The sequence below is a fragment of the Macaca fascicularis genome, chromosome 10, assembly GCF_037993035.2.
Source record: "Macaca fascicularis isolate 582-1 chromosome 10, T2T-MFA8v1.1".
Classification (NCBI taxonomy): Eukaryota; Metazoa; Chordata; class Mammalia; order Primates; family Cercopithecidae; genus Macaca; species Macaca fascicularis.
The window spans coordinates 54,308,933-54,324,052 of NC_088384.1; the positions used below are offsets into that span (position 1 = coordinate 54,308,933).

The 15,120-nt window shown below is 36.7% G+C and overlaps 1 protein-coding gene and 1 non-coding gene across 2 annotated transcripts in view; both read right to left on the reverse strand.

Annotated features, from left to right (window-relative positions):
• LOC135965276 (POTE ankyrin domain family member B-like) overlaps positions 1-15,120 on the reverse strand; it is a 32,380-nt gene that overhangs the window by 5,970 nt on the left and 11,290 nt on the right. Inside the window, exons 7-10 of the mRNA XM_074003175.1 lie at positions 13,262-13,332; positions 7,381-7,451; positions 5,964-6,008; positions 4,765-4,931 (exon numbers count right to left, since the gene is read on the reverse strand). Of these exons, the coding sequence (XP_073859276.1) occupies positions 4,765-4,931; positions 5,964-6,008; positions 7,381-7,451; positions 13,262-13,332 (354 nt within the window). The remainder of the gene's footprint in view (positions 1-4,764; positions 4,932-5,963; positions 6,009-7,380; positions 7,452-13,261; positions 13,333-15,120) is intronic.
• On the reverse strand, positions 14,441-14,547 carry LOC135965798 (U6 spliceosomal RNA). Its single transcript, XR_010578911.1, has one exon. It is a non-coding gene; the product is annotated as a U6 spliceosomal RNA (small nuclear RNA).

Genomic DNA, 15,120 nt, shown 5'->3' on the forward strand with positions numbered 1-15,120 from the left:
AAAAAATTTCCAACTCTGTCTTTTTATTTCAAATACCAAAGGTTAATAATCCCTTGAAAAGAATTTGTAAGTCCATTAAATGTGCCACCCCAATTTTTTTTTTTTTTTTTAAAGCAGGTGGCCAGGTGCAGTGGCTCACGCCTGTAATCCTAGCACTTTGAAGGGCCAAAGTGGGTGGATCACCTGAGGTAAAGAGTTCGAGACCAGCCTGCCCAACAAGGTGAAATTAGTAGTCTCTACTAAAAATACAGAAATTAGCTAGCTGTGGTGGCATGCCAGTGTAATCCCAGCTCCTCAGGAGACTAAGGCAGAGAAATACATGAACCCAGGAGGCGGAGGGTGCAGTGAACTGAGACCCCACCACTGCACTCCAGCCTGGGTGATAGAGTGAGACTCTATCTCAAAAATCAAATCAAATAAAATACTAGTAAAGTTTGCAATTCCTCTGAGTCAGTTTACCATAATTACAATTATGATTACAAATAAAAGAATAAATAATGAATAACTGCAATATTGGGCTTTTCTCCCTAAATAAAAAAATTAATATAAAGAATGTAGCTTATTATAAAAAGCCAAAACAATTATTAAAATGCATATAATTACCAGACAAAACTAATAGAATGACCCATGTCAAAATTTTAAAGTGAGAATCAATCAAACAACATACCCAGGATAAACTCCATTCACTCATTTAATAAGGATTTATTAGGTAGCTACATCCAATATGCTAGGCCTTTTTCTAGGCAGTGAGGATATAGTAGTGAAAAATAAAATCCTTATTCATGAGAGTGAGATAAACACACAATAACAATAGACAGAGAAGACAAAATATACAGTACGTTAGAGGAGAAAAACTAAAGCAGGAAAATGAAATGTTTATGTGTTTGATGGGGAGGGTGGTGGGAAAGTTGGGATGGTCAGAAAAGTCTCTGCTGAGAAAGGGGATTTCTTTCTAATACAAAAAATCTTTTATTTGTATATCAAAGACTCTAAGAAATGATGATATAAGGTTAAGAGTGTTGATGCCAAGATACAAATGGATTTGAAGTTAGAGATGATAAATCAGTTTGTTTCATTGAACCTTCCCTTGGTTACATTAGAGAGCCTCCCTGGTACACTCCCAGTTGAATCTTAAGCATGATGCATCTGGGCAGTACATGGTTCTTCCTCAGAAAGTGGTTGTTCCATAATGTGTTTCTTTTTACCCTTTTTCTGCTTCTTAGCAGAAAGGAGGTTTTAAATAAAGAACTGAAGGAATGGAAAGAGTAAGCTAGAAGGATATCTGGGGAAAAAGCATTCCAGACACAGGGAACTGCCAAGTACAGAGGTGTGCTTGGAGTCTTTAAGCACTAGGGGTAGATAAGGGATGGCAAGAAGTTCAGTGTGGCTAAAGCAGAGCAAGGAAGATAATTAGGAGGAAATTTGACACATACTCAGAGTGAAATGGGAGGCAATCAGAAGGGCTGGGGCACAGGACTGACACAATTTGACTTATATTTTAAGTACATCCACTGAGTTAAGAATTGATGAAAAGGGAAGTTTTTAAAAGCCAGGACTATCAATTACCAGTCTATGACACTCATGTAGACTGCAGATGAGGGTGGCTCAGATGTAGAAGATATGATTGGCTTCTGGACATATTCTTCAGGTAGACCTGACAAGATTTACTGAGAGAATAGATGTAAGGTGTCAGAGACGGAGAGAGAGATGAGTCAAGAATGACAACGAGATTTTTGGCAGAGCAACTGGAAGAGTTGCCCTTAACCAAAGTAGGAAAGAATACATGAGGGGTAGATTTCAGGAAGGCCATCAGTAGCCCAGTTTTGGGTCTGACAAGTGTGTGATACCCAATAGCTAACCAAATAGAGATATCAACTAGGCAGGCTCATATGGAAATCTGGAATTAGGGAGAGAGATCTGAGCCAGAGACATACATTTGGAAATCACTAGCATATACACGGTAGAAAAAGTCACAAGGGGCTGGGTGCAGTGGCTCATGCCTGCAACCCCAACACTTTGTGAGGCGAAGGCAGAGAGATCACCTGAGGTCAGGAGTTTGAGACCAGGCTGGCCAACATAGGGAAATGCTGTCTCTACTAAAAATACAAAAATTAGCTGAGCATGGTGGCACGAACTTGTAATGCCAGCTACTCAGGAGGCTGAGGCAGGAGAATCACTTGAACCCAGGAGGTGGAGGTTGCAGTGAGCCGAGATCACACCACTGAACTCCAGCCTGGGTGACAGAGTGAAACTCTGTCTCAAAAAAAGAAAAAGTCATGAGAGAGAAGATTGAGGACTGAGCCCTCGGAAAAAACAATGTCCAAATGGAGAAAGATGAGGAGGAGCAAGCAAAAGAGGCCATGATGAATGGATTAGAAAGGCAGGAGGAAAAGCCTGAGGGACTGAGGTCCTGAAAGCCAAGTTGAAGACGCTGTTAGAGAGGAGATGTCCTCCATTGCTCAAATTCTGCTAACAGATTAAATAAAATGAAGTGTACGAAAAATGCCTAGATCTATTACAGAAAAAAAATTAGTGATAATCTTGAGGAAAAACAACGTTGGAGGAGTACTGAAACTGAAGACTTACTGGTGTGAGATCAAGAGTGAATGAAAAGAAAATTGAGTTCATGAGTGTAGACAGTTCTTTTAAGGACATCATACTTAGAAGTCATGGCTGAGAATGTTGTTATTTTCTTCCACAGTCATGGAAAATAATAGACAATTAATTTCAAATTTTATATAACAGGTGTAGTCTTCAAATTTTACATAACAATTATATATTTTAAAAGTTATAAAATTATACACATGTGGCATTAAAAATGCCAGACTGAGGTGTTAAATTCTTAAAACTATAGAACTAAAAGTCACCTTAAACAATTCTAGATTCCATAAGCTGAATATCACTTTGTTCATGCTTATACATAAAGACCAAGAAACACTAAACGTTTCAAGGAGAGTATTTCTGGCTTGATAAAAATCAGCCAATTCTAGAACAGTTGATACTCATCAAATATACAAAGTAATTGATCACAGTCAACTACTGAGTTCTATTCACAGGAATAAAGTGGCAGAAATGCAGAAAATAGTCTTATGTTATAAATGAAATTTTAAAAATTATATGAAGTCACTGTGGAAAAATGTGGTGTGCTGAATACTGAAATATATCCTTTTCTAAAAGGAAGGATAATGTCACACATGCAGGACACTTTTATGAATAAGAGTTATTGCATTAGCAGCACCTTCCTTTTAGCACAAGGTCAGCACATTAACACCTGTGGGCCGAATCCCACTGCCTGTTTTTGTAAGTCAAGTATCTTGGAACCCAGCCACGCTTATTCACTCTACAGTTCACAGAGTCAATTAGCTGGGTGTGATGTTGCACACCTGTGGTCCCAGCTAGCAGAGAGGCTGAGGTGGGAGGATCACTAGAGCCCAGAAAGTTGAGGCTGCAGTGAGCCATGATCACAAAACCGCACTCCAGCCTGGGCAACAGAGACCCTGTCTCAAAAATATATATACAGTCTGCAAAGCCTAAAATATTTACTAACTGACTCTTTGCAGAAAAATCTGACCAAATCCTGGTTTAGTAGATGAAAGATCCTTTGATACATTTTAATAAAAGTTTTACCCAATATACTGAAATGTTTATATTAAATATAGATCCCCATACAATCCCTTGGCAATATTCAGATTGAAGATCCAATATTTCAGCACTCAGGCACTGACAACAAAAATTTAATAACTAGCAATCAAGGTACAGTGTCAATGGAGCATGCAGCTTCCATTTGCAACACAGCAGATATTACAAGAATTCTAACAAAATTATCTTAAGATGTGTTATCAAAGTAAAGGTTTTAAATACATTTTAATTGTGAAATAATCCGTATACTCTAGATCTAACCTCATTTGTAAAAAATGGTTCCATACTACATTATTTTCTGGGAATGAAAATTGAGCTATTTCCTATTGGTAAGGATTTACTTTTAGTAATGATAAATTCCTACTGATAAGGATCCATCTTTTGATATAATGATGCTGTAATAAATGTTCTTATACGTAAGTATATACGTAACAAATCTATACAAGTATCCTTAACATATATATATATATCCTTACTATGTTATATATGTGTGTGTGAATATGCTACTCAATTAATGTTCGAAATGCATTTACCAACAGTGTACGACATGTCTTTTTCAATGAGACCATTTCCTTTGCAGCAACACAGATGGAGCTGGCGGCCACTATTCTAAGCAAACTAATGCAAAAACAGAAAATCAAATGCCACATATTCTTAATCATTTAGTGGAAACTAAACAATGAGAACTCATGGACACAAAGAGGAGAAAAACAGGCAAAAGGGTCTACTTGAGGGTGGAGCATGGCTGGAGGGAGACGACCAAAAAACTACTTTTTGGGTATTTTGCTTATTATGTGGCTGATGAAATAATCTGTAGCCCAAACTTCCATGATACAGTTTACCTATATAACAAACTGCACATGTACCTCTGAAGCTAAAATAAAAGTTCACTAAAACGTAAAGAAATTCCTTTCCCCTCACATTTGCCAATACTCGTTATTTTTCAAATAAATTAATGACTGGAAAAAATGGTAACTCATTTTTTGCTGATTTTCATTTTTCTGATTACCAGGCAAGGCTGAATATCCTAGGAAAAATATAAAATTTTTAATCATGAATATTAGCCCAAATTAGGATGTTTGACAGCATATGGCTGTCTCCTATTAAATGTTGCCATAGGCTTACCTGTGATACTCTTCATTCTCAGTGTCAGGAAATTGCTGACTTTCAGGTGTTCTGCTCTTGCTTTGTGGAATTAATCCATCATCACCATTGCCAGCAGTGGCATCATTAGTCAGGTTTTCTGGTAATCCCATATTATTACTTCCGTGCTTCTTCATTTCTTCTTCAGCCTTGAGTGGAAGTTTGATATTAAGGATATTAAGGATATTCACTTTATTGAATAAAAAGAACCTTTTAAATTGATTTTATCAATTGACTCAGTTTGTCATTATTGTAGTCATTAAAAATATTTCACACTTAAGTTTGGTCATATATACAGAACAATTACCATCTAATTTTAAGATGTAATTATCATAACATTGTAAAGTTTGCTTCATTTCTGTTTGACTGAATAAAATAGAATTTTTCAAAATTCAAAAAGGGTCCTCCTTCATTTTGTGCTTTTATTCCCAACCACTCTTCAGAATCTTATATATATATTTATCCCGTTTGACTCGTGGGAGCACACAAATAAAAAGACAAAGATGCAAAATGTGTCTTCTTCTGTCTTTACCACCTAGATCTCACATTAAGCAGTCAGATTTAGAGGATGAGACACTGTGGGGCTTCAGGAATAGAAAGGAAGATTGCCCTTTTCTGCACTGAGATATTCTTCTCCCCCACTGCCTTTGATCATTTTTTTTTCATTTGGTCCCTGGGATATCAAAAACGTGATGGTTCTCACTGAAACATGGGAACCAAAGTTTGCCACAACACAAGGAGCAGAGCAAAACTGCTGAGGTACAAGCGTGGATGCCCAGAAAATAAGATGCTCCCCAAATTTCACATTCCATAGCCATACAATTTTCTAGCTGGAAGATACACAGAATAAGAAATGATCTTCTTTAGCCACATTAACTATTGATAATCAGACTAAAACCAAGAAAGATAAAATGATTGATCCAAAGCTCCTAAAGTCACATGACCTAGCACTTTACGGCACCATTCAGGATTATTCCATAATAATGAAAGAATATCTCTGGGGTTTGTATCTCTTTAAAACTCAATCTACAGAATTCTTTCTGAGTTAAATATTAAATTTTTCACTGATGATTTATGCTACTTACATGATAGGATCATGTATGCCTATACTTACAACACTTTATTAAACAACATAATGTAAAAATCTAATTCAACAGAAACATTTGAATATAATGGTATACCTCTTTATCACAATCCCTGTTTATTTCTGGTTCTTGAGACATTTCCTGCAAATGAAAAAATAGAACGTTAATTTGCTTGTTGTAATTCTGTGATGTTTCCTCTTTTGGAATGCGTGTTTTAAAAATAATTTTATTTTAAGTAATCAAGTATAGACAATGAAAAATTAGAAAATAATTAAAATTAAAATTTAACTGTTAAAATAAATAATTAATTAAAATTAAAAATTAACTTTTTAATCTATGTTCAGCTACTGCCACATCACTGGCTTCTGACTAACATGAGAAAAATAATTCACCTTAGCCAACCGGAGAAGATAAACATGAACCAGCAAACTTAACTTTGTCACCATTTGTTTGGACTCCACTTAATTTGTTACGTGTTAAATCTGCCAAAAATGCATCAGCGGATGATTTGTAGTGTTGCAAAGTCTTCCTCACTTGAAAAGAGTTTACCTCACCAAACCCTAACCAGTGAGCCTCTACAGATTACTAACTGGATTGTAGGCATGCTTTCAATTATTAGGAGCTGAAATCAACACCAAACAGAAAGAAATGCAAATTCTTAAATTTTAATTGAAATTATATGTTGTAATATGATAGTGTTATGTATCTAGTTTATCTGCTTAAGTCCAGTTCTAATATATTCTAATGTGTACTAATGACAGTGGATAAAAATTTTAATAATCTGTACTGATTTTCTGCAACTGCAGTAAGTTCAAATGTTATTGTGTTTCTGCACTAACACCAAAGGTCCCATTCTGCAAGATACGATTCTTGTAATAGGCATTTGGGTTGCTTTTATGACCTGGTTCCCTCCCTGAAGAGAAACGCTGAGGTCAATGAGAGATCACAAGGCAGAATATATCTTTCACCTTGCTATCAGTGACTGCAATATAAAACTGCAGATTTTCAATCACTGGCCATGATTACTCTTCAACCACGAATCCAGCTCAGGGACCATCAGTGTTACATTGTTCATAATTCTATTGCTTAATAATATAATCCAATAATTGATGTTACTTTCTTTATCATGTCAGGGTGTTGTAAGAATAAAAGAACAAAGTTCTGGAATTTCTTTTGCCTCTATTCCAAAAGGAAAGATTACCTATAAGCTAATCAAAAAGGCAGATAAGAATATTTTAAATAAGAATATTGTAAAATAAGAGTACTTTAAAGTTTATAGTGGTTATGTTTTTTAAGTTAAGTTTCAAATGCTAACTTAGAATCTATTGATTCTTCTGTTAATGAGATTGCTGAATTTATTAAATTTTATGAATCTATTAAAAAGTTCTTAGAAAAAAGAATCTATTGATTCTCAAAACCTAGTCTGAAAGATAATTTCATTTGGACAGCCTAATATTATTAAAGCAAAGAAAACAGCATTAAATCAAACATTTAAATGTAAAATTTTCCATGCCTCTGGCTGGCTATTTTCACTGCCTTTAAGCCTTTGTGATTCTTCCTCTGATGTCAGCTTTAAGTCTTGTTCTGTTGAGAAATCCATATATTCAGTTAAAATGAACCACTTAGAACAGTTAAAAACTATTGCCTTTATAAAAATAGATTTAAGACAACATTTTATTTTATCTCATAAATTGAGTGTTTAGTGTTTCATGAAATAGTTACTTAGGAAATCACTCTCTAAGACTTCAACAAACCACTTGGGGAGACGCCTGATGAGATTCACTCACAAATTCATCCACCCAACATAAATGAACAAAACCACCAGTAACACAACTTTAAAATACAGTAGAAACATATAAGGTAACACAGTATGTTGTTCTCCACATCCTAATCATGAAGCAGTAAATGTAATGGAAAGGAAATTTAGTTTTAAAGAGAAACAAGTTTTCCTGCACTTAGCTACTCTGACTTTAAGGACAGTAACAGGCAGGGCCCAGGTAAGGTCGTGTTGACCCTGTCCAAGAAGCCAGAGCCCACAGGTATGGGTCCAGACATCCCAGAGCAAGGTTCAGAAAACAAATTCCTTTATCGTCTCCCCTTCCCCTCAGCATTTACTCATAGCTATTTGTACAAATGCATATATTTTGCAAGTTCCTCTTTTCCTTCAATGTGGTTGCAAAGTCACAAGCTATGCTGAGGTTGCAAAACTGTCACTATATGATTAACTGCCTTTGTTCTGCTTCTGTAAGCTTGCCTTTATAAGCTAGGCTCTGTCTTTGTTCAGGACTCAGCATTTGGATGCAAATCCACTGAACCGGTGTGCACCTAAATAAAATCCTGTTTCACCCACTGGGTCTCTCCTGCCTCCTGTTTTCTGCAACAATAGTACCTTATAAATGATTTCCAAAACTACTACTGACACCTTTATTAGTGCACAATGTCTTCCTAATACCTAAAATGTTTCCTCTACTATTCTGACAAATTTATTTTATTTTCTTTTTTTTTTCTTCTTCTTCTTTTTTTTTTTTTTTTTTGAGCCAGGGTCTTTCTCTGTCACCAGGCTGGAGTGCAGTGGCACAATCTCAGCTCACTGCAACCTCTGACTCCCTGGTTCAAGTGATTCTCCTGTCTCAGTCTCCCAAGAAGCTGGGATTACAGGCATGCACCATTATGCCCAGCTAATTTTCATATTTGTAGTAGAGATGGTGTTTCATGATTGGCCGGGATGTTCCTGATCTTTTGACCTTGTGATCCACCTCCTCCAGCCCCCCAAAATGCTGGGATTACAGTTGTGAGACACAAAAACTGGCCTTATTTTCATCTTTTAAAACAATGATATGTGAAGTCTTCCTTGATTCTGCATGTCTTTCCCCAGATAAAAAGGTACCTCCTTCTTGAGGCTGCCTTCTGACTTCACTGATTTTTCTACCGAATCTTTACCACCTGAACTGTACATTATTCCCCCACATGTCTGTCCCCTCTGCTCCAAGACTGCAGAGAACAGTCTTGCACATCATCTTTGTAAAAACAGTCTTTATTTTACTCAGAAATTTCTTATTGAGTCCTGCTACATACATGCTAGGCATTAGGGTTTAAAAACAATGAAAATAAAGCATATCAGGGATGGCTTTTCTAGAACACATGCCCAAGCACAGACTGAAATATTGAGGCTAGGCAGATTAAAAGCAGTAGAGGGAAGGAAAGGGTAACAGCATTCCACACAGCAGCAAGAGCAGGAGTGAGGCCTGAAAGAGTGAACGAGTGAGTAGGACATTACCAGCAGCTCAGTAATGCCAGAGAAAGGGCGCACAGGGAAAAGGGCTAAAGATGGAGAGTGGGACAGAAGTCAGATTATGAAACCTGATGTGTAATTTTAAGATGCTTGGACATTAATGTTCAAGAGTGATCCCTGGTCCTATCTGCATTTAGAAAAATATCATTTTAATGCCAAAACCAATATTCCTAGTGAGCCAATAGTCATTAAGACAAGGTGACAGATAGCTCTTGTGGACACAGCTGAGATGTTACTATGTAGCAAATTCTCAATAATTCTCATGAGCACTTGGAAAGTCAATTCTATAATAAGTCAAAGAAATTATAATAAATCACTTAATATTTGGTTTGGGAAGGTGCTTTCTAAAGTTATAATGCATATGAATATAATTCATAGTTGTGAATTCAGAGATGTGACAATAAAGCAATGAAACTACACTGTGTTTGAGTCAGTAATCTTCAGATTTCTATCTCGTCTTCCTACCCGGTCTGTAAATTCTAAGTATAATCTTGGTACTCACTCTCAAGTTTATGTTAAATACTAGCCTATAAAAAAACACTCTTTCTCTTACTTCTTTTTGTTATTTATATGTTGCTGTTTTTAAAGGAAGAACACAAAAATGTCCCACTGAAGGGATTCTGTTTGGTTGCAGGCTACAAGAGGGGAAAAACAGAAAGCATATTTTGCAGAAAATAGTATTTTAGAAATCAGAACTATGACATGAAGTCAAGCAGGGCACTCTAGGACTGAATTTGCTGTGCTTCTTTAATACACTCCTTGCTCTCTTTCTTTTCTGGCAGCCGTGACTCACACAGGTCATGGAGACTATCATTCCCTAAGAGGAACACAATTCTGATATTCATCTTTATCTATTAAGTTCACCTATCCCAATTCTGTGTTCTGTGGATGCTGACTTTCGGTCACTGATGGTGATACACATAGGCATTTTCATCAACTTTCAGATTCTTTGATCTTTGATAAGTCTTGTTACTGAGAGTCAAAGTAGTAGGATGTGAGTTATAAATGCTGGTTATCCAATTACCTACTCAAAATATGCTACATGAATATTCCATTAAACATGCATAGGAAAAAATTGGTCATTTCTGCTGACCTGCAGCTCTTTGCTCTTCTGTATTCACCAGAAAATTTCCTACTCCTTCCTCATGTCCAGGTTAAATACTAGTGTACGACCTGGAAACCTGTAAATCATCTGACATTTCTCTCGGTCCCCCAAGCCTTTCTCATTCAATTATCACTAAATCATATGGACTATACCTCTCTTCTGCCTCTGCTTTATATTCCCACTGCCACTGGGAACATAAACTTTACAAAATGGCTTCTATTTAAAAGAAAACCGTCAACTACTAATGTTAGTTCTTACATGAAAAATTAAGCAAAACAAATAAAAAGGCATAACACCATAAAAACAAAGACCAACATATTAAAATGAGTAACTGAGATTCCTAACTTTATTCCACCATGGATGGGTGAAAACCTTATAATACATTGATACTAGTCCAAGGATGTGTGACGGAAACTATAGCTGACTATTGCAAAAGCTTCCTTTGTCTCCTGGTTTCTTTCCATGGTAACCTTCCACCAATCCCAGGAAACTATAGGCCACAGTCCAAATTAAATCTGCCTTATGGCTTGTAAATAAAGTTTTACAGGAGCTCAGTCATGCCTGTTTGCTTACATAGAATCATGGTGGCTTTCACTCTACAACAGCAGACAACAGCAGGAGTAAGTAGTTATAACAGAGACCACATAGTCTAAAATATTTCCCACCTGGTCCTTTACAGGAAAAGCTTGCTAACCCATTTTACACCATAACCAGAATGCCTTAATACTCAAATTTAATCTTGTGACTCCCCTGCTCCCATATCTCCAATGAGCCCCTGCAGCAAACCTTGTCGACTCCCTACCAATAGCCATTCCTTATTCTTTCTTGCAGAAGAAACACAAGTCTATTGGGATGTTTATTATCCGAATCTCCCTCCTCAGCCTCAGAAAGAGAAACGTTAATTCTAAGCTAATCACGTATTTGCATTCCCAGTGCTTGGTTTGGGAATGAGCAGGTAGTGTAACACAGCCAATGAAATGTTACAGGAAGCCCCTTGTGTGTTTCTAAGTTTTCTCCCTGTTTAGAAAACACAGGTGAAGAAAAGAAGCCCTTGAGATGTTGTGTTGTGAGAACAAGATGTTTGGAGCTGTTGCAGATTACCCAACCATGAAAGGAGACATGAATAAAACACTGTCGACAGCACAGAAAGAGGGACAAGAGGGATCCCTAGGATATCACTGAACAAACAAAACAACTCTGGTTCCTACTGTTTTCACCACTGCTCATCAGTATTTGCAGTCCAAAGCATTCTACCTGGTAAACTTCCCATGGCCCACAGGATAAAACCTACTCATTTCTGTAGTATTAAAAAGTCTGTCATAAACTTGCCTTAGCTAAGTATTCACCTCATTCCCAACCTCTGGTATCTCACACTTTTGGTGCTAGCAAAAGTGAACTGCTCAGAAACCCTGCAAAGTTCACTCAAGCATCTTGTCTTTTGCACTTGCTGCCCTTCCTGCCAAACAGGCAATCTCCTTAGATGTTCCTTCTGGCCAACACACAATCTTGTTGCATGTTCCTTCTGTCAAACATTATTCTTCTGCTTCTTTACCTAGAAAAATTCTTCTCACTCTGCATGCTTCCCTTGAATCATACCTACTTTTTTTTTTTTTTACCAAAACTTTCATTCCTCATCACATATGTCTGGCACATAATCAATATATAATAAATTATAAGCTTCCAGTGGGCATCTAGCACACAGTAAGAACTGAATAAAGTAGTGAAATAAAAAAATAATGGCAATGATAATAACAAGCTCCTGTCTGTATTTTTAATTGTGTTCTGTTGCATTAGAAAAATGGTTAGTATCTAAAAGACATTTGATAGTTATTTGTTAAGTGAAGTGAAAACATAAATGGAAATATTTTCTTTGTAAATTCTATTGAAAAAGCACAGAAATGAAATAGAGACAGCTCTATTATGAGCACCTTAAGAATCAAAACTACATCTGCTCCATCTTTATCTCCTGCAACTTGTAAAACCAAACTTATAAAAGTTCTTTGATAAATTGATGGCTAAATTAAAGGTGTCCTCATACCGTTTGGGTTATACAATATATTAGGTGTCCACAACCAGGTAGCATACTAGCATTTTTGTTATTGTGAAACATTTTTCTAATTTTATTATAATCTCCTGAGCCAAGAGTTGAGAAATTTGTATATTTATTATGACAATCTTTTGGCAAATGGTAGTAGAGCATTTGTTCTAACAAAATTGCTGTTATCATGACAACTAACCAACAGGTAGAAGAGCACATCTTGTTCCAACAAAGTAAATGTGTCTCTTTCCAACTTCAAATGAGGAGGAATGAAGTCAGTAATAGTGAGACCTTGTTGGGACAAGCATATGTAACATAACTTTGCTTCAGCATTCTTTTGAGATCAAAAATTCCTTACTTTTACTTTTTTATCTATGGTAGGACCACCCAGAGCAGGGGTCCTCAACTCCCATGCTACAGACTGGTAGCAGTCCATGGATTATTATGAACCACACCACACAGGAAGAGGTGAGCAGTAAGCAAACCAGGGAAGCTTCACCTGTACTTACGGCCAACCAATAATAATGGCTCATATTATTGCCTGAACTCTGCCCCTTCCTAGATCAGTGATAGCACTAGATACTCATTGGAGCATGAACCCTGTTGTGAACTGCCCACCCGAGGGATCTAGGTTGTGTGCTTCATATGAGAATCTAATGCCTGATGATCTGTCACTGTCTCATGTTGCCCCCAGATGAGACCATCTAGTTGTAGAAAAACAAGCTCAGAGCTTCCACAGCTTCTACATGATGGTAAGTTGTATAATTATTTCATTGTATATTACAATGTAATAATAATATAAATAAAGTAGCACAATAAATGTAACATGACTAAATAATCCTGAAACTATCCCCACCTTCCCCCAGCCCATAGAAAGACTGTCTTCCACAAAACTGGTCCCTGGTACCAAAAAGATCGGGGACAACTGACCTAAAGTAATTCACTATCACAAGTGTTACCTGGATTGCTGTTTTCAGAAGAGATTTTTAGCATCTGTTTTTCTTTGTAGTCAGAAAGTAATTGGCAAATTCTATGTATAAAAATGTAATAAACCACATTACTATTTTAATACTGATGTAAAACACTTACCAAATGTAAAATTCTTAGAGTATTTCAAACAATATCATAATATCAGAACTTAACAGTATTATCCCATCCACTTATGAGTACATTCTACAAACTTCTCTTGAAGCTTCTAAGTAAAGAAGACAAAAATGTAGGGTGAAATGCTCATAAATTGAGAGCAGTGTGACCCAGTAAATTAGCTTGCAGTAGCATGACATAATAGAAAGTGTTCCAACTCTGCTTAAGTCCTAGCTCCATAATGAACAGCTGCTATTTGTTCTTGGATGACTTGCTTATCTTCTTCAACAAAATGAGGACTTTACTGCCTTCTTTCACTAGGTTGTTACAAAGATTTAACAAGATAACATTTTTTAAATGCTCAGAGAAATAGTAAAGCAAAGGAATAATCTGTTCCTAAACATTATAACTAAAATTATCTTGGAATCCCAAATAAAACCCAATGCATATTTTGTTCATAGGTTCTAATATGCAAATGTTATAGTTTTCAGCAAGTGTTATTAAGTCTTAATTTTGCTTCTTAGTTTTCCTGCTCCTTAGGGCTTATAATTCTGGGCATCTCAACTACGTCTTAGTTTGTAACTAAATTTACTCATAAATATCTCATTAAAGTAGCTAATGTGAGTGTCCACTATTACGGAGTTGACCAATCACACCAAGGGCAGAAAAACCAATGGATGTTAAGACCTGGCTTGGACCAGTGATCCTTCTCTACCGACTCCAACTCTGAGCCAGCGGATGTTTCGTAGGATAATGGTTTATGTTGATGTTCAATTCCAGCTGACATGGAGACCAAAACTCTACCTATATGTTTTTTATTTTCCATGAAGAAGTTGTAAGTTGACATTCTCTAATTTTTGACATACACACTAACAACATATTTTGCACCAAACACATTATTCAGCTCTGAATCACCTCATAGACCATCTTACATGACTATTTTTTTAGTGCAAATCACAATTTCAATATTTTGGTGGCACCCATGTTTTGCTTTGATTCACACTGTTTCCTTAGAGCTAGTCAGCAAATAGTCAAATGACCTTCCAGTGACTGACCAAACTATGGAATGCTTCAAAAATTTGTGCTGCTTCCTTATGCAGAAGCCATGCTAATTTTCTCTGTATTGTTCCCATTTTAGGATATGTGCTGCTGAAGCAAGCACAAAGCCCTACTTTTACACATGATTAGTGATGAGTCATGCACAGGGCTTGGTTCTGTTAAGTCCAACTAACCTACTTGAGATTCTGAGAATTCTCTTCAATGGCTCCCTGTGAGGTAGAATTTGAAAATATTTTAAAATCTTGAGTTACAGATGAAGTAGCTTGGACGATTTTCATTATCATGTAAAAGAGATCACTCAAGGGCCGACCACAACTGGGAGCCACTGCTCGGAGAAGGTTCATATGGGACTTTCTACTGCCTAAGGTTCTATAGAGAATATAAAGGTGCCTCATAGTACAGATCTGATAGCAAAGAAGAAGAAACAAACACTGATCTCTTTCTGTCACATTATTTGAACCCCTCTGACCCTTTAGAACAAGCCCAATTAATATCTGCCAGAGAAAAGACCAACAACGGCCTCAAAGGATTTTGTACCATGAAGGTCTCAGCTAATTCTTGGCTAAGATGTGGTTTCCACATTAGGTTCTGAATATGGGGGCAAGTGTCATTTTGCTCACTTTGTCTGCAGATCAAGACAGGATGCCCAGCTGCCAGAGCAGGGTGCTGGTGCTTT